Consider the following 18,495-nt stretch of genomic DNA (forward strand, 5'->3'; position numbering starts at 1 on the left):
TAGTTATTATAATAGTAAATTAGTCAATTTAGCTTTTTTTTTAGAATTCTTTTGCACTGACTGAGTCTAGTGTTTGACGGATGCAGGTCTCAAGTACTCACAAAGTCGTGATGCCACCTTGAACAAACTCAAGGCGACTGGCTGGAAAGTCGCCCTAGGGGCTGATGTACGCCTCCGTTCTGTACCTCACATAGCTTGACTGACATTTATCAGATGGCCCGCGGAACCTTTCGTGCCATGATCGCTGTGATCCATCCCTGTCGTGTCACAGGTGTTTGTAACTCCGAACAAATTTATGCCGTCTTTAGTAACTACCTCACCGCCTCGTATAAACTTCTCCTTGGCCCCATCATCCCCATACTCAACCGATGGAGAGACAACCTCGACCTGATCACAAAGTCTACTGGCTACGTCATGACTGCTACAGACGAGGTCAAAGGAGCCTTTAATGACGTTGAGCCGACCCTTAGTGGCTATTTATGACTCAATCTGTAATTGCTGAACTATTGCGGGAATGATCGCCCGAATGTGAAAAGGTTCATGACAAATGTTCAGACCGTTATCACTTTGTCCGACAAGCTTAGTACAGCTAGGCAGATATTCAGCTTCAACACCAAGGCAAGCAACTTGTTGGGCGATGTCAACAAGCTCAGGTCGAACTGGGCTTATATCCCTCCAGCCAATGAAATGATCAGCAGGATTCGGAACAACGAGATCAAAGTCGCCAAGGATGTCTTCAAGTTTATGCCTGTCGTTAATGGGATGTCAACTACTTCTAAGAAGGTCGCCAATGAGCTTGCCCCCCTGAAGTCGTTTGCCACTGAATATCTGGCGGATTCCAAAGCTCTTCATGAACTGATCACTAGTATGTTGGCAATTGACTGGGAGAAGGTCAATCAGGCGGAGTTTGATAACGGTGACCAAAGTGGCTATTACGTGCGCAATGGCCTCATCTCGATCCAGGATAACATCAAGAAAGAGTTGGCTGAGGCAGTCAAGGTCTACTTCTGGCTCATTCGGGCAACAGACTCTCAGTTGAAGGACTTCACCCTGACGAATGGTCGCTGGAAGATGGAGTATGGCACCGTGGCTTACCAGCGATGGAGCACCATTGATATTGACATGCCGTGTACCAAGATGACCAGCAAGACGGAAAAGAAGGATGGTCTGACGAAGACATCCAACCAGTATCGGACCTACTGGAAGTGTCACTTTGGTCCACACACGTCTCAGTATCAGGCAGTTCATGTTCCTTATGTGAGGATGTATGAATGATCTGAGGGAGATGTCAGCTTGGTCCAAGCCAGTACACCTGGTCTAGCCTGAACTGGCTATGCAAATCAGGTCATGTCCATGGCTTTCAAAGGCCGTCTTGAAAGGCTCTCAAGGTTGATATTCCATTCCCAAATATTTCAGGGTAGCTTTAGTGTTCAAACTTGATTACAGTACATCAGTCACCTTGACATTGTATTGGTCAATAATGGCTACAATTTAATACGATTTGTGAGAAGATATACTTTTATTGATGTGGTCCATAAGCGTGATCCCGCGCAGTGCTTCATTAAGCAGATGATGCCGTTGTAGCTTGACTGGGAGAAGATGTGGCTGTTGCTGTTTGCGACGCGGTTGCACTGCCACTAGGCTCATCATCGTCGTCGTCTCCAGAACCACTACCGCCACCCTTGACAACCATGGCCTGAACAATCTGGCCAGCCTTGTTAAAGACAATGTTAACAAGAGCACTAAGCTCCTTATACTCATATGTCCTTTGTGTAAGACCGTTGTTCAGAGTCTTCTCATCGCCAGTGAAAGTCATGTTTTGCTTGTAGTTTCCGATAATCGAGCTAACAACATCGCTGCCCGTTTTTGTGACTTCTTGTACAATGTTTCCAAGGTTGTCAATGAGGAAATTGAGTTTCGTGTCGCCCTGGGTGATAGATCCAAGTAGACCATCTACAGCGCCGATAACGCCTTCGACGATGTCGCCGACCGAGTCGAGCAAATTGATGAGAGCCGGGTTCAAATCGAGGGAAGCCAGAGTACGGTTAACAATCTCGACTAAGTTGCCCAAACGGACAACGAGCTCAAGTTCGGCCTCTACATCTGCGATCGTGATGTTGACTTTGTCGATGCCAACTTGGATACCTGCATTGATCTGGACAAGCTTCGCGATATCCGCGTTGAGGTTGATATCTGCATGTAGGTTGTCGACGTCTAGCTCAATGCGGCCGACAGAGAGTTCTGGGACTTTGAGATGAACATCGGGAGGACCAAGTGAGGAGTTGCTTGAGCCGCCTCCTCCTCCCGGTGCAGCTGTTGGTTGGGCTGTGCTGTCGCTACTGGCATCATCACTCCCAGACGGTGAGGCTGTTGGGGGGATTGCGATGCTCTCTGCAGTCGTAGCTGGATCTGTTGAATCAGGTATTTGGGCAATGCCCAGACTGAAAAGGTGAGCCAGGATCAGAGGCTGAAAAATGGAGAGACGCATATTGACGTTTGGTAGGAATCTCTTTGGAAGAAGGTGATGATGTTCGATGCTCTAACGGCGGGACAGTTATGGTATGTCGAGACATTTCTTACTCATCGTCCACCGCCAGGTCTTTGATAATTTACCCCATGGCATAAAGTGGACCTTTGTCACACGGCCCTTGGAACCAGCGCAATCTCCCGTCGCATCATGAGCGCTCGGCCCTATGAGCTTATTAGGATGGTTATATTGCGGCCGTTATCCGTCCTTTCAGCTACAAGCGATGAAAAAACAGGATTTTCGTAATTGGAAAGAAATTACTGATATGCTTTACGGGGTAATCGATCGAGATTGAGTTCATGCATTGACGTAGTGACAGGGGTCTGTCGGAAATACAGCCCTCTCAGGCTTCCAATACGCCGAATATGGCTCCACTCGTTGTGATTTCCCCTGCATCAATGAAACCTCGGAGGCTGGAGATCAGGGCCGGAACTTTCCTACCGGAGTTGCTGCTGTTTCAAGTTCGCTTACCGTCGAATCTGGGCTGTCCAACCAAGTTAGATTGAGCAATATATCACTGTTTTTTAGCAGGGATCTTTGGTATTACAAGCTTGGTTGGGATGCTCTGTCAAGGAGGGTCGCTTGTGCTTTTTTTTTCTATTCTACGACTTGTGCCCTTTCTGAAGGGTATCTCATTTTAGCCTGCGCAGCTGTCTCACTCATCCTCACTCTCTTTTCACTGGCAGCAAACTCAACCTCACAATGAAGCATTGTTCAGTGTTTGGCGCTTTGGCTTTGGCCTCGTTTGCAAGCTTTGCGACTGCCAAAGCTAAAGGCGACGGCTACTATGGCTATCGTCTGAACCGTCGAGGCGATGATGAGTCCGCTATCTACGAGACCGAAAACACCAACAGCGGTATTGCGCCTCTCAACGAGGAACCCGACGTCTACCTCAACGCCAATGTCTCAGTAGGCGAGATCTCTATCGAGGTGCAGAACATTACTGCCAAAATCAACTTAGACGCAAAAGTCCTCAATCTGCTTAATTTCAACGCTGGTGTCGATCTCGGTATTGATCGTGTGAAGCTCGGCATTTACAACGTCACAGCCAAGGTCGAGCTTGAGGCCCGTCTTGGTAATATCCTGCGCATGGTTGATGATGTCCTTGAGAGTATCGACCTGAACCCAATCATTGCCACTCTCGGTGATACTGTCAAGGACATCGTAGATGATGTTGGCGATGCCGTTGGCGGAATCAGTGGAGGCAATGGATCTGGCGAAGATGCTGAGGCTTTAGAGAAGAGAGATCTCACTGCGCGTCTCGAGAACAATATTCTCTACTCCGTCAACGACTTTTCAGGCTCGACAAACAGGAACCGCGTCTTGACACAAGACGGCTTTTTGTATGATATCTACCTAAACAACAACGGAGTTGAGAGGCGTCGCAAGGAAGTTGGGTTCTACAGCAAAGACATGAAGTTTACCGGCCACAATAAGACAATCACCGGAGACGAAGGGGTGGAGTACGAGCTGCAGTATACATATGCACCGTATCATGGGCTCAGTGCTTATTGTAACATCTATACCGATCAGAGTGGAAAGGTGTTGAGAACAAAGATTGTTGCTGAGGCGGAGGGTGGAGGTGCTGCGACCATTGTGAATAAGGAGGAGGAGATTTAATTATTGTTATTAGGAGTACTGTAAACACTATTGCGGTTTCAAGCTCAACGGAAATGCCTAGGCTAACAAGGTGCGCCAACTATATGCCTAAAAGATAGTGTATTTACAAGTGCTATTACTTGGTAAGACGAGGTGTAAAGACAAGGTGAAGGTTTGGGGTTGCCAATGTAAACGTATCCATCTTGGACTTCAAGAAACCCTCTTGTGTCTGGCCCTCACCAAGCCTCACATCGAACGCCCGTACAATATGTGCTATAACATATCTCACCTCCATCAAACCAAGCTGCTTCCCAACGCAGGAATATCGCCCTTCTTAGAGTCAGTATAAGTTGAAAAGATATGGATCTATAACATTACCAATTGAGAAAGGTGCATAGACCGTCTTGTCTTTGACCAACTCGGGAGATGTAGTCCAACGCTCAGGGATATACTCCGATGGTCTCACGAAATAGCGTTCATCTGATGCAACCTGGTTAGTTGCTTGTCCACAGATACGCGTGCAGAAAACAACTTACCTCGCTGGACTGTATGCATGGGAACCTGGACAATTGTATTGCCTGGTATGAAAGTGTCCCCCACCATCAGTCCCTGCGGAGGAGTGACTCTCTGCAAACCCGAAGGGACAGGCGGATGCAAGCGAAGCGACTCATCGATGACGGCATTCAAATGGATGAGATTGGAGAGTGATGTATGGTCTGCGTGTTCTCTATCGCTGAAGTACATGTCAATCTCATCTCTCAGCTTGATGATCTGAGAGGGATTGGTCGCCAGCTCGAAGAGAAGACCAGCCAATGTCGCAGAGGTCGTGTCGCTGTAATCCAGTAAGTCCCAAAGCGGCTCAGGTGGCTGCAGATAACATGGAGTATATACCTTCCAGCAACTGCGATCAAATAAGCTTCGGCCTCAACATTAAGCTTTGCTTGGTGTGTCTTTGGACTGCGCTCGTATTCATCGAGGATCCAAGCGAAGACATCGGGGTTATCAGGCTTCATCTACTCGTCTTCCACGTTAGTCCAGTCACAAGGTTGCTCAGAGAAAATAGTGTACCCTTGATCGTTCCTCAACCTGACTCTCAATCCACGCCCAGAACTTTCGATCCTCAGCACTAACTGCGGGGATGAGCTTCAGGATGGGGATAATCCATGAAATATGCGCAAGAGCCCCAACCATCTTCATTGAGTCGTGTAGTGACGACAGGAAATAATGATTCACACCGTCACGTAACATGTTGAAGGACTTGCCAAATGCAAGATCACCCATAACGTCGAAGCTGTAAAAGTTCAACCAGTTCGAGGCGTTGATAGTCGTGCCTTGCATCTCATTAAGACGATCGAGTAATTGTGTAGTATATTTCGTGACGCGAGGCTCGTAGTCCCGTAGTGCTTCCTACTTGTTAGCTGGTCAACAGATAAATAGATCAAGAGAATTGCTCTGACATTTGGAGCTCAGGGCTCTGTCCCAAATCTTTCGTCTGTTGCTGTGCTCTTTGTGATCGCGAATCATGTGTAACGAGACACGAGGGTGGAGAATATTGTAGAATGGGCCTTTGGTGCATGGGGATTTGGCAGAGTAGATCGCATCGATCGCCTTTGGATGGATAATGGAAAGTTGTGTTGGTCCTAGAGGCAAAAGCTTAGTTTGACGTCAGAAGCTGAAAAGGAGGATACTGACCTAATCTAACAAAATCACCATATTTTTGATGGAGCTGCTCAACTTCTTCATAGAGGTGCGCATTCTTGGTAGTGAGGTAGGTCGGATAGAAGTTTGAGATTCGAGCGCGGAGTGGCCCAGGGAACTTGTTCAAGGGATGGAAGATCATGCGATAACAGAGGATGCTGGTCAAAAGTCCGAGTATGTGAGCACCTTCGAGCAAAAGAACGGATACAGCTGAAAGATTGGTGTCATGTTGCCATCCCTTGAATTCAGCCAAGCGCAGCAACCCAATCACAATAATGGGTAATGTAGCATAGGCCTGAAAGATGCGAAGTGCAAGCAAGTCCCATTCTCCCTTACGGTAGAAGAGAATGTGTAGGAGACAGCCACTGGCAAACGAGACCACAATGGCCTCAAAGCTTTTGGGTTCAACCATCATAATGTGGTCCATGTTGATAAAACAGTATAATGAGAATAGCGGTTTGAAAGGAACATAAGAGAAGGTTGATCCGGTCAATGCAGGTGAAAGGGCTGTAAAGGGGCGATATAAGACGGGGATCTCATAACCATGGTGGTGATACAAATGCTGAATCAGGTGAACCAAGCCAAGGGTTGTTTTGTGGCATGGAATTCGGCCTCGGCAACTTTCATTCGTTAAACTAAACTTGCTAAAGGGGACAAGCTGAGGATCGCAACGCGGGGTCATCCTAAAAGGCATAGCAGAAAGATTAGCGCGTTATGGGGAATTGCGGGGAATCTGGGGAAGAGTGGACTGAATGAACTTGTGAAGGTGCTCTGATATGTAAAGTCGATTCGTGAGTGGTTCAATTTGTGCCGGTAGCCGTGGGCCGTAAATGGTGTCTCACTACCGTCACTAAGACCGAGCTGCCACATGCACTCAACAACTCGCAAAGGAGCACTGGTATACGCAGCCGGCCTATTCTTTTTGGGATACCTGGCCCCAAGCCTCTAATGTCAACAGCCTTTTAGGGAAGGGAAGCTGTAAAAGGTACTCTGAAACTGCATTGTAAGTTATTCAGGACGTAGCGGTTTGGCATTTACAACATTATTCTAGGTGTTAAAAATAAGCTTTGAATCTGTTTTCATTTTGCCGCTACTTGTATAGTGACTCTACTTGGTTCTCTTAATAAAATATGTCTTAGAGTTGCAATAGCCTCGCAGTCCATCAACACCCCATTCGCGTCCTAAGCCACTGTTTTTGTGACCCCCGAACGTAGCTGTAGGCTCAATAGCTAGATGCTCGTTGAACCAAACACTGCCAACATCAAGTCCATCAGCGATGCGCATCCCAAGCTCTTCATCAGCCGTCCAAACTGAAGCTCCCAAGCCCATGTCACTTGAGTTAACACGAAACAAGACCTCGTCTACTCCAGACCACTTCAGCAAAGGCACCACTGGCCCAAAGGGCTCTTCGGTGACGATTTTGCTATCATCCGGTGGGTTATCCACAACGGTAGGTTGGATAAAGAACCCTTTCTGCAAACCCTCTGACATGTCTCCGCCCTTCAACACAGCATAATTGCTTTTTGCTATTTCATCGAGGTGTACCTTGACACGCTCAAATTGGAGTTCGTTCTGAACTGGTCCCATGAAGGTGCCATCTGCGAATCCGTCGCCGACTTTGAGCTGCAATACATGCTTGATGAAAGAGGCCTTGAAAGTTTCATATATGTCTTGATGCACATAAATGCGCTTGACAGCAATACAGATCTGGCCTGCGTTCATAAATGCGGCCACTGCGATTTGTGAAGCGGCATTCTCTATGTCTGCATCTGCACAGACAATCGCAGCATCGTTTCCTCCGCTATCTCATGTGAGCTGTTGTGTACTGGGAAGGGGGCCGCAGGTCAGGTTGGGTATACTTACAGCTCCAGAGTAACTCTGGTCAAATTCTTGCTGGCGCTCTCCATGACCTTCTTACCCGTAGCTGTCGAGCCAGTAAAGCTGATCTTGTCAATGCCTGGGTGAGCCGTCAACATGGGACCTAGATCATCGCCTCCGCTTAAGACCTGTACTACTCCAGGTGGGAAGAATCGCTGTGCAAGCTCGACTATTTTAATACCGCAGTAGGGTGTGAAGGGAGAAGGCTTGACGATGATACAGTTGCCTGCCATCAGTGCTGGACCAAGCTTTCCGCACAGAAGCATAATGGGATCTACACCGAGTTAGCTCGAGACTTGGAGACGAGATATCAAGACGTACAATTCCATGGGACTATTCCAACAACCACTCCCAGAGGGACATAACGAGTGAAGATGCGTCTCTCTGGGTCGATGTCAACCTCGTCCACGGGCATATCAAGCTCGCACGTCCCAGCAAGCCAGTGAGCTCCACGGATAATCTCATGGTCGGCAAACATAGTCTGCAGCGAATCAGTCAGCTCTCTCAGGCCAACACCCAAACCGAAATTTTAAACTTACAGGCTTTCCCTGCTCCGCTATAAGCAGACGCGCGAATTCTGCTTTCTGTGCCAACAGCGCAGCTGCCAAGCCCTTGATCTTCTCCTTCCGAACCTCAATCGGCGTCATTTTCCAAGTTTTGAATGCAGAGCGGGCCTCCTGTACGGCATCTTCAACGTCTGCTTGGGTTGACACAGGACAGGGTGGCAACGCCTCGCATGTTGAAGGGTTGATACCATGTCGTGTGACCGCAGTACCTCTGGCTTGGCCATTGATAATGTTGGAAAAGGTTGAGAAATCCATGTTCTCCAGATAAGTAGTAACAGCCATTCTAGTTTCCTATAATTGGTAGATGTGATAGTTCGGGCTGTGTCTCCTACTCAAAGAATTGCTCTTGAAGGATTGGTCTCAGACTGTTTATGTATATCACTTTCGCCTTGAGGCCTGATATAAGTCGCCTTTACTCGTGCGAAGATTCACCAAGGTATTTACCCCGCGTTCCACATCCATAATGAGTTAGTAGCATGCTATCACGAGGCTAGATTATTTGGGCCGGTTGGCTTGTTATTTCTGCCGAGGGTTTTTCGCATCGGTTGAATTTAGTCTTGGGGATAAGATTGTCGCTAGCTCGATTTAGGCTAGCCATGCTGTGTGCTGTTTGTTCAATAAATCATCATCGGTACCTGTTGACAGAGACCAACGTTGAATTTCGTGATTAAACATATCATCATTAACAATTATGAACACCAAGTTTATCGCAGCATACGAGCCTCAGGGCACTACGCCAGACTTCAGACTCGTAAACGGGTCCATGCGGGCAATTCATCCCAGTGAACTGCTTATTCGAGTCGTCGCTACTGGTATTTGTCACACTGACCTTATCTTTGCCACTTGGCCTGCCGACCAGATCCCATACCCCAAAGTACTAGGACATGAGGGTCAGTTTAACACATTCCTTGTCGTTAGCGCCATGATCACTGAGGTTCGTTCGTGTTTAGGTGCAGGTGTTGTAGTGGAAGCAGGGCCTGGGGTAACCAAAGCTCGCCCAGGTGACTTTGTCCTTCTCTCCTTTCACAACTGCAAAGACTGCCATGACTGCAAAGAAGGCCATCCGTCTTTTTGCAGCAAGTTCGTTGAGGTCAATTATGGCGGCGAGGATGCAACATATACCGCAGAGGGTACCGACTTGCGTGGCAACTTTTTCGGGCAGTCGTCCTTTGCTGAACTGGCAGTTGTCAAGGAAACATCTGTTGTAAATGTGACCAACATCATCAAAACTGAAGAAGAGTTGAAGTTATTCGCGCCGCTTGGCTGTGGGTTTCAGACTGGTGCGGCGACGGTTGAGAACGTTGCCAGAGCAAATGAGAAAGACAGAGTCGCAGTCCTAGGTCTTGGTGGTGTCGGATTAGTTTCTATAATGGTAAGAAATTATGTCCAAAAGCACGAAGAACAAGCTGATTTCTCTTCTAGACGGCAAAGATGCAGGCCTGCAGGACTATAATTGGCATTGATCGCGTACCGGAGAGACTGGAATTGGCCAAGGCCCTTGGAGCGACTCATGTAATCAACACAGCCGATGAGAACATTGACATAAAAGACGAGATCCAAAGAGTCACTGATGGAAAAGGTTCTAGCATAACGATTGACACGACAGGGAACATGGGCCTCATCAAAGCAGGTCTAGAGTTTACTGCCAACAGAGGTCAACTGATCTTTGTTGGAGTACCACCACTCGATGCCATGATGGATCTTCATCTTGTCACATTCATGCAGGTATGAATTCACCCCCGATTCTTCATCTTTACAAAGCTAATCGGAGTCAGACCGGGAAAGTCATTCGAGGAACTATTGAAGGTGATGCTGTCCCTGCCGAGGTATGAGGTTAAACATTGTAGACAACAGTCCAGGCTCTGACACGCGTATAGTATCTACCCCGAATGGTACAATGGTATCGGGAAGGCAAGCTACCAATCAATAAGCTGATCAGCTTTTACAAGGTATGTTCCTGGGATTTTTATAGTAGGGACGCTGTTCTGACGATTCTGTGCAGCCAGAAAATTTTGAGACTGCTTTGAAAGACATGAAAATCGGGAAAACAGTCAAACCAGTTATTGTCTGGTAGTTGTGATATTAATGCTACGTCCATATTTAGTTATCTTGGATCTACTATAACTTTCTGAAATTGCAGGTATGGTTACATTTGGAGATGCAACTCAGAGTATTAACCGATCAGGTCTCAGGTGGAATGCTCAACATAGTTCTCGTCAAGTTCTCTACTACTGGCTCTGAAAACATGAATTGATTGGTTGGAATTTACCCTCGGTAGAAAATGCGCGGATGTCAAGTGTTGTGGCTGATATAAATCTTGTTTTCGCACATTGACTTACTTCATTAGGACATAGCGTTAGTTGACAAAACATAGCCGAGTCAGAGCTCGTGGGCTCTGACTCAAAATAGTCGAGTCAACAATGCCAATAACTGCATTCAATAGAGGACAATGCTTCGTAGCTTGACTAAAGTTTCCACTTCCCCGCGTTTTACCCCGCGTTCAGGCCCTCTTCTCTCCGCTGCCATCAATTAGTTCGGAAAAGGGGATCTTGGATCTTTCACCTCAACTACTGGTACAAAATTCATCATCATCGTTGTCGAAACATTACCCAGAGCCCACAATGGAGGAGGCGATGTCCCATGGCATAAATCCTCGACGGAAGCGAGCCAGCAAAGCTTGTGTAGCCTGTCGCTCCCGCAAAGTCCGATGCGATGTCACTCATAGACCGCATCAGTGCACCAATTGTGCCCTTGATAACATTCAATGTGTTGTTAAAGACAGACGCACCAAATAGTAGGTTCCATGGACAAACAGCACCAACTCAAGCTAACCTGGCCAAGTCGCAAACGCTCTCCCGTCGTTGCCGAAAAACAGCAGCGGACACAGTTCAGAAACAGTTTGCAGGTAATTTTACCAAAGGACCCAAGCTCTGCTGCATCGGATGATCTGGATTCGCCAAACGATGCATGTCTAGAGCCAGATCTCTCAGTGGAATGTGGTCCTGAAAGCCCATCTATGTGCTTCGAGTCGCTTTGGGATCAACCTGAGATAGATTACCCTGCCGAGCGACTCATTCAAGGTGCGGCAGAAAATTGTGCGAAGGAACCTGGAATCTTTGAGATGGTTCTAAACCAGCGCAAAGATTCTGACTTCACCATTGTCTCGGAAAACTGTCGGGTTCATCAAACAGAGCCTAAGCCAGCCTCAAGCTCCGATGCAAAGCTGTCCGGTCAATCGCACATCATATACTCTTATTACTCTTTCCTTGATCTCGATATCTCTGGCTTGTTACCTGATGATATAAACTACCTCGAAGCCCAAGGCTGCTTTCGAGTCCCCACTCCAGAAGCTTTGGATGAATTTGTTCAAGAGTACTTTTTACATGTTCACCCGGCGCTTCCGTTGTTAGATGAAGCCTGGTTCTGGGCCATCTTTACACGACCTGTACGCGGCAGATCAAATCTATCTCTCTTCGTCTTCCAGGCCATGCTATTTACTGCATGTAGTGTATGTTACGAGCTCTGTGTGTATCTTGATATAGGATTTGCTGACTTTATAGTTCCTACCCTTTTCAACCCTCCGAAGTCTTGGATTTGCTTCAGTCCACAATGCACGAGACACATACTACCGTCGCAGTAAGGTAAGTTCATCATGATCGGTGAGTCATGCTAGTGAACGAATCATGACTGACCTGCATTGCAGCTCTTGTTTGATCTTTGCAGTGAGAGGAACCTTGTGTCTAGTGCGCAGGGAGCACTCTTATTGTCATACAATGGAGCAATGAAGGACCAGAAACGCACGAATTCTATTTGGCTCTCAACTGCAATCCACTTAGCTCAGGCCGCAGGTGCGGATCAATTTCATACCAGCTTAAACCCGAGTTTGACTACGGTAAATGAGCTAAAACGACTGTGGTGGTGCTGTATAGTACGGGACCGAATCCTGCCTCTTGGGATGCGAAGACAACTGCACATTACATCGCTCGATGTGGCTCACGGAAGCTACTTGCCTACTGAGAAAGATTTCTCGCGAGAGATTGACGGGTCTCGGGTCTACGCACCACAGACGAAACGAACGCTAGTCCGGTTATTTATCACGCTGTGTGAGCTGACTGTTCCGCTCACTGATGTCATCAAGATCGTCTATCCTACCGGCCGCTTGACTGATACTCATTCCCCGGTTGTTCATGATGTCCAACAAGGAAGGGAATCGCTGCAGTCTTGTGAGGCTGGCCTGGAGGCTTGGTTCGAAAGGGCAACGATCCAGTTTCCAACCCCTGCCGGTATCATCACTCGCGAAGAGTCTCTTGTGTTATACACAAACTTACTCTACATATACTATCAGTAAGTATCCTTATTAAGGCATAGTCATGCATTTAGTATCACTGACTATATCGAAAAGCGCTGCTTGCTTTGCACTTTATCAGCACAAGGCCTTCATTATTAGCCAGGAACAGGCCAAAGCGACTTCAGAGCTGCAACGGACCAAAAGCAAAATCGAGGATGCTGCCCTCGGCATTACAGAGAATCTGAAAGAGCTTATCCAACTGAGATTGGAAAGGTTCTTGCCAATCAGCATGTGAGTTGATACGTGATTTGTGATTTACTATTGCTGATATTCTATTTCTAGTGCTGCATATATTGCTGTTCCCCTGGTGCTCCACATCCTTGATGTTAGACTTGCAAAGAGGCCACTACAAATAGCCCAGAAGCAAGGAAAGCTAAATGTTTATATTGAAACTATGAAGGCTATGCAGAAGCTCTATGATGGAGTTGATGATGTATGGACCTTTATCAGAACAGCTATCGATTATGCAACTGTACAGGACGCAGAGAATGAGACAAGCTTACAGAATGGTTATAGCATTAACGCTGTCGGTTGTCTCGGATCGAAATCCAATCTAACCAACGACAACGAGTATGCCAATGATTGGGGTAATGTCCTCGTCATGGAACCTGTTTTATACTTCCGGCTTTCTCGAACTATCGACCACTCGTTAGCTCTCGGGCGATATTCAGAGGACTCTACACTTGGACTCGCTGCACCTCATTCAGCGCGTTTGCCTTCCCCTAGACTCTTTGTCATCGACATAGGTTCTCCCGAACAAAACGTCGATGCCACCACTTGCAAGCATGACAAAGCATCTGTGGATAACGGGGATAGAGAATCCGACGCTGGGCAAGATCAGCTTTTATCAGCACCTCAAATGCTAGAGGATATTAATGAGTTTATTACTTATGACTTTGGAATGGAAGATCTGTAAGCTCTGGTCAAGTTAGAGAGGTTTAAACTAGAAGTTAAAGAGATTGGTAGCTTTAATATATAATATTAGAGTAAAGTGTTTATTTAATAGTTTTATTATTCTTAACATTAAGACTCTTATATATTTAATACCTTCAACTTTATGTAACTATTTGATTTTTAACTAATTAATCTTTCTATTATCTTTTTTATTATTTAATATATATAATTTCAATTATTAATTTTTATTCTATGCAACATATAATTTATAATCTTTGGCAATTCGACCAGCTCCTGGGAACCTTTGTAATACAACCCTGTATAGATATAAGACCTAGGTTTAAATAAATCTGTGCTCGAGCGAGGGTACTAAGCACTGGCTCCCAGTGAAGATGCATATGCAATGACCAATAAGTTAGTAAGCGCACAACAAATAGACGTAAATGGCCGTAGAACTAATGCAACCCTAATCTTACACGGCTCCTGAAGAGAATCCCCGCACAGCATCAAACCATTGGGCCTTACGGGGGTAGTGGTCGCCGCTTATTAAAGAGTTATCTGGAGGGCTAGACCGGGAGGATTTAGACTCAAGTGGACCTCGGGAAGTTGTGGGATAACCCAAAGTCAGCCTTAGTTGTCCTATATGCATACTGGGCCAAGTCCGGTGCCACACTTTACGTTCTACCATTGACAGAACTCTATGGGCTTATGGCCGCTCACATATAAAAATGCCCGTTCCGCTTCATACGACTGCTCTGTCCAGGAAATCCAACTCTAAAACAGAAGCCCCTAGCCAACCGGTATTACATTTCACTTTGTTCCCATCATCAGCCAACATGGCGTCTCGATCTATCTGGCAACGTGCCCTTATTCTCATTATTGCACTCATTAGTCCCGTCGCCCACGCACAGCTGAGTTGGCTGGTCCATGACCCCTTCTCTGGAGGCGGGGGCCCGGCATTCAATCCTCGATCCTGCGTCTGGGTGGCTACCCAGGCCTTTGCAGGTTGGGGCAGCAGGAAGGTCACCGTCACGGCGCACAACTACATCCGATGGGGACAGACAGGCTGCGTCCTCCAGATTGCCAACACCTTTCCCACGTCCTTCTCCGTCCAAGGCGGCCGGTTTGTGATCGGCCCTCCTGGAGAACTTGGTCCTGGTTGCGGAGCCAAAGTACTCGGTGCATTGGGGCAACACCGAATACCAAAGCTCGTTACAAAACATAATTATCATGGTTGCGCACGCCAAATTCTTCGGTGGCAACGTTGGCAGCCCGGTTAAGAGAGATACGGATAGGCTCAATGACAACCTGACGACGGCGGATCCAGCAGACAACGATTTTGCCGCACATGTGGCGGATCTAGACTTTAAAATCGAACCAAGGAACTCTTGGACACAAAGTTTATGGACTTCGCCGTCAAGCCTCGCGAGGAATCACATGTGGCAGCCCGCTCTGAGTCCAAGGACTTGTACTTGGCGCGCCGCCAGATCCGCTGGGTCCTTCGGGGTTGCGTCCGGAGCAGAAAAGGCGACAAGGCCCCCAACGCCTTCGTCGAGGAATGCACCTGCGAAGAGCAAAATGGCGCGCAGGAGTACTACATGGGTGACTTCACTATCACCTGCAACGGGGAGAACGCCGCTACCGCGACCTGGGGGCGGGGCCCGCTGTTCAACGCGCTGGGCAGCCTCGTCTCCCGCATCCAGTCGCTGAACACAAACGGGTGGGGCAATGTGGTGACGGTGAACTCCAACAGTCTCGGGACTGTCTTGTTCACTCCAGTTGGCGGTGGCTGGGGGTCGCGTCCTTCAACTGCTGAGGCTCGGGGCTGCCAGGAGGCGATCCATCATGTTATTTATGAGGGCTATACAGGGCCCGTCTTTCCCGGACAATGCAATTGTGATGGAGGCTTCACCAACGATGACTGGCAAATGCTGGTCAGCAATCCGATTGGTATCCCGAGCTAATGCTGAGGTGTTCAACCATGCTGCCAGAGGAGGGAAGGCAAGCACCATTATGTCTCGGGTTTACATCTCAATTAGCTAGCCAAGTGCTCGTTATCGTCAGCATAGTATCTTATCTAAAGTAGAGAACTTGGACTATTAGCTTTATTAAAGTTGTTATCGAGTGAAGAACAGCTACTTAGCTTGGATATGGAAGACGCCTTTGAGGTTATCTCTTGGCAATAGTCCGCCCTGAACTTCCCAGTACCTATTCACTGGCTGACCAGGTCATACCGCTTCACTAGTTAGACCAGTTGAGGCTTTGGGCACGGACCTATCACGCCTCCATAGCCAAGCCCAGTCCTACCACTAGCCCACCCTAACTATGCGTTCCGCTACTTTAGGTAATGATGACCGGATTTAACGGCTTTACCATGTCAATGTGACTGTATGTTGGGAAAAAGGTTTGCAGACTGTTTCAGCCTCGTCCTGATTAAGGGTTGTCCTCACTTGAATAGCGATGACTCCAGGTGGAACCTAGTCCTTAAATGTAGAGGCTTGGATTCAATTGCCCTGGTTCTATGATGGCCTTGCAGGGTTATGGAAGGACTAAATGTGACAGATGTTGGCTTGCATGCCTAAAAGCAACATGTTGCATTAAGAGCCTAAATAAAAGGGGAGAAGAGGCCGCTCTAGTATTAGTATAATTAGATCTTATCTTCCCTTACCTTTATATTATTTTATTAAATAAAAGGCTAATATATTAGGCAAAAAACTTAATAATAATTATTATTTATAAAAATACAAATTTTAATTTATTAATAAATAATAATATAAAAATTTATTTTATATATTTTAAGTCTTAGTATAATTAAATAATATTAGGTAATTAATTAGAGAAATTAATATAATTTAAAAGTTAAATTCTTTTAGTTATAATAAGAAATTTATAATAATTATATTTAATTATTATAACTCTTATATTTATATTATATAATTCTTAGAATTTCTCTTAATTATAATAACATTACTTCTCTTAGTAATAATTATTTTTTACTAAATTACTTAAATTATATTACTTTTAGAATTAAATTATTATATATTATTATTAATTACTAAAGATTTATCTCTTAAATTATTATTATCTTTTAATAAGTTATATAACTCTCTTAAATTATTATTATCTTTTAATAAGTTATATAACTCTCTTAAATTATTATTATCTTTTAATAAGTTATATAACTTTCTTTAATATATAAAATATATTTATTTATATTCTTATAAATTCTAATATATTAGCTATTAATAAAACTTCTTTTTATTAATTAAGCCTAACATATATTAAATTTACTATTAAGAAATATAATACTTTAATAATACTTATTATTATACCTTATATAACCTATTAATAATAAACCTAATATAGCTTAATTTATTTATAATTTAGAACTAATTATTATATTAACTATTATATAATAAGGCAAAAGATTAAGTTATATTTATTATTATAATAATTATGATAATATTTATAGCTATTTATAAAGCCTTATTATATTATTATATAAATTAATTATACTAAAGTTTTATATAATTAGTAAAAAATAATAAGGTTTATATAAGATAATTAATAATATTATAATATTTATATAAAAAGAGTTGAGAATTAATAATAATTACTTATATTAATTAATATATTTTATAAATAAAATTAGTTTATATTAAGACTTAAAACCTATAAATTAATAAAAAGAAATATAAAAATACTAATAACTTATATATAAAGTATTTATTATAATATTTGTTATATATTAATATTTTATATAAATTATTTCTTTATACTTTTAATCTTATTTACTACCTTTAAAACCTTAATTACTTATAAGATTCTATTTTATATCTTAGGCTAGTATTTAATTATCTTATATTTAAAAAAAGAAAAATATAATTATTACTTAATAGCTCTGCCTTATTATCCTCTAAACCAATTTCTACTAATTCCTAGAAGTGCTAGTATTATTACCTTATTTCTATAGCCTTCCTCTATATAACTCCGTAATTCAACGGCACACCATGCAGCCATTCTTGCGCTTTGACGGCCTGCAAAACGGCATAATATTTTGAAAACTAACATACAGAGTTCCTCGGCCGTGGTTTCCTCGAGATTCACTTATGGCATAAGACTGAATAATAGTTTCTTTTAGGGCCATGCATGCATACATAACAAGTAACTGCTAAGGCTTGGCACCTTGCCAGTAAGACAGAGCTATTCCCGATTTGTAGGTTAATCTAATTGCGTGTCTATTACCCAAGTTAATCCTTGCTACATGGTTCATGGTCTGCTTGCAAGGCTGTCAGTTAATTTTGTAGGAGTTAATCGGATAATAGTAACGTTTCCATTCTTTTCTCTGATATCTATCGTTGGAGCACACTCTGTTACATCCATCGTCGCCCATGACCAAATAACTCCCGTATACGTAAGAAGACACACTTTAAGTGGTAAACCTATTATCACTGAGTGCTAAGTGCCACGAAATAGAGGACTCGGTTATTGAATGAGCTTGCTGTAACAATCTTCACCTGCTAATAAGTACTTTCTGCAAAGCTCTGCAAACCAGCCAATCTGCAGAATGGTTTGTCTCATATGCCGGTGCACAGCTGACATGCATATCGAAAATTTGCCATTATATCGGTTGGCTGAGCAATTGAGGGCCAGCGCACCAGCGGTAACCTTGGATGCTCTCCTTGGGTTGCAACCCATGGTGTTCTAAAGCACAACATCCAAGGTCCATGATAATAAACCAACCAATCTCAGTGAATTTCCAAGGCACAGGGCCATCTGGTGTTTGGAAATTATTAAGAGAAGTAACGAAGAGGTAGAAGTGTTCGACCCGTCAAGGCCCCAAGCTGCGTTGTGGTTTTTAAGCCCTGGAAGATCTGGTTGACGGCAGAGTCCGGACGGCATGGGCTTATGACTCAGATAGGAGTCAAACGGGAGACAGAGGAACAGAGCCGGCATCCTGGAACGGCAACGTACCAATCGATCGG

At 44.7% G+C, this 18,495-nt stretch overlaps 8 protein-coding genes across 9 annotated transcripts; 5 read left to right on the forward strand and 3 right to left on the reverse strand.

Moving 5' to 3' along the window:
* Positions 1-68: 68 nt before the first annotated feature.
* Positions 69-1,307, forward strand: FOXG_17033 (uncharacterized protein). The gene is made up of 2 exons (XM_018397059.1): positions 69-166; positions 214-1,307. The coding sequence occupies exon 2, from the start codon at positions 541-543 to the stop codon at positions 1,273-1,275; it is 735 nt and encodes a 244-aa protein (XP_018257886.1). The 5' UTR covers positions 69-166; positions 214-540; the 3' UTR covers positions 1,276-1,307.
* A 254-nt stretch (positions 1,308-1,561) lies between these two features.
* On the reverse strand, positions 1,562-2,488 carry FOXG_17034 (uncharacterized protein; the record flags this gene model as incomplete). Its single annotated transcript, XM_018397060.1, has 1 exon — positions 1,562-2,488. One exon carries the CDS (start codon positions 2,486-2,488, stop codon positions 1,562-1,564), a length of 927 nt encoding a protein of 308 aa, XP_018257887.1.
* Positions 2,489-3,229: 741 nt separating this feature from the next.
* Positions 3,230-4,147, forward strand: FOXG_17035 (uncharacterized protein; the record flags this gene model as incomplete). Its single annotated transcript, XM_018397061.1, has 1 exon — positions 3,230-4,147. The coding sequence occupies one exon, from the start codon at positions 3,230-3,232 to the stop codon at positions 4,145-4,147; it is 918 nt and encodes a 305-aa protein (XP_018257888.1).
* Positions 4,148-4,219: 72 nt separating this feature from the next.
* FOXG_17036 (uncharacterized protein) lies at positions 4,220-6,344 on the reverse strand. The gene is made up of 7 exons (XM_018397062.1): positions 5,819-6,344; positions 5,584-5,766; positions 5,195-5,529; positions 5,018-5,139; positions 4,663-4,958; positions 4,505-4,606; positions 4,220-4,456 (listed from the first exon to the last, which is right to left on the reverse strand). Exons 1-7 carry the CDS (start codon positions 6,249-6,251, stop codon positions 4,263-4,265), a joined length of 1,665 nt encoding a protein of 554 aa, XP_018257889.1. The 5' UTR covers positions 6,252-6,344; the 3' UTR covers positions 4,220-4,262.
* Positions 6,345-6,931: 587 nt separating this feature from the next.
* FOXG_17037 (uncharacterized protein) lies at positions 6,932-8,550 on the reverse strand (the record flags this gene model as incomplete). Its single annotated transcript, XM_018397063.1, has 4 exons — positions 6,932-7,625; positions 7,688-7,976; positions 8,024-8,183; positions 8,242-8,550. 4 exons carry the CDS (start codon positions 8,548-8,550, stop codon positions 6,932-6,934), a joined length of 1,452 nt encoding a protein of 483 aa, XP_018257890.1.
* A 409-nt stretch (positions 8,551-8,959) lies between these two features.
* On the forward strand, positions 8,960-10,342 carry FOXG_17038 (uncharacterized protein; the record flags this gene model as incomplete). The annotated part of the gene is made up of 5 exons (XM_018397064.1): positions 8,960-9,640; positions 9,691-9,993; positions 10,044-10,094; positions 10,146-10,217; positions 10,271-10,342. The coding sequence occupies 5 exons, from the start codon at positions 8,960-8,962 to the stop codon at positions 10,340-10,342; spliced, it is 1,179 nt and encodes a 392-aa protein (XP_018257891.1).
* A 458-nt stretch (positions 10,343-10,800) lies between these two features.
* Positions 10,801-13,582, forward strand: FOXG_17039 (uncharacterized protein). Of its 2 annotated transcripts, XM_018397065.1 has the most exons (6): positions 10,801-11,062; positions 11,110-11,776; positions 11,829-11,909; positions 11,972-12,612; positions 12,671-12,847; positions 12,899-13,582. In XM_018397065.1, exons 1-6 carry the CDS (start codon positions 10,890-10,892, stop codon positions 13,530-13,532), a joined length of 2,373 nt encoding a protein of 790 aa, XP_018257892.1. In that variant the 5' UTR covers positions 10,801-10,889; the 3' UTR covers positions 13,533-13,582. The 2 variants fall into 2 exon arrangements, with proteins under 2 accessions (XP_018257892.1, XP_018257893.1); XM_018397066.1 differs by having other exon boundaries at positions 10,801-11,776.
* Positions 13,583-14,346: 764 nt separating this feature from the next.
* Positions 14,347-15,474, forward strand: FOXG_17040 (uncharacterized protein; the record flags this gene model as incomplete). The annotated part of the gene is made up of 2 exons (XM_018397067.1): positions 14,347-14,682; positions 14,893-15,474. 2 exons carry the CDS (start codon positions 14,347-14,349, stop codon positions 15,472-15,474), a joined length of 918 nt encoding a protein of 305 aa, XP_018257894.1.
* Between the last annotated feature and the right edge of the window lie 3,021 nt (positions 15,475-18,495).

The sequence above is a fragment of the Fusarium oxysporum genome, genomic scaffold (genome assembly GCF_000149955.1).
Source record: "Fusarium oxysporum f. sp. lycopersici 4287 supercont2.40 genomic scaffold, whole genome shotgun sequence".
Lineage (NCBI taxonomy): Eukaryota > Fungi > Ascomycota > Sordariomycetes > Hypocreales > Nectriaceae > Fusarium > Fusarium oxysporum.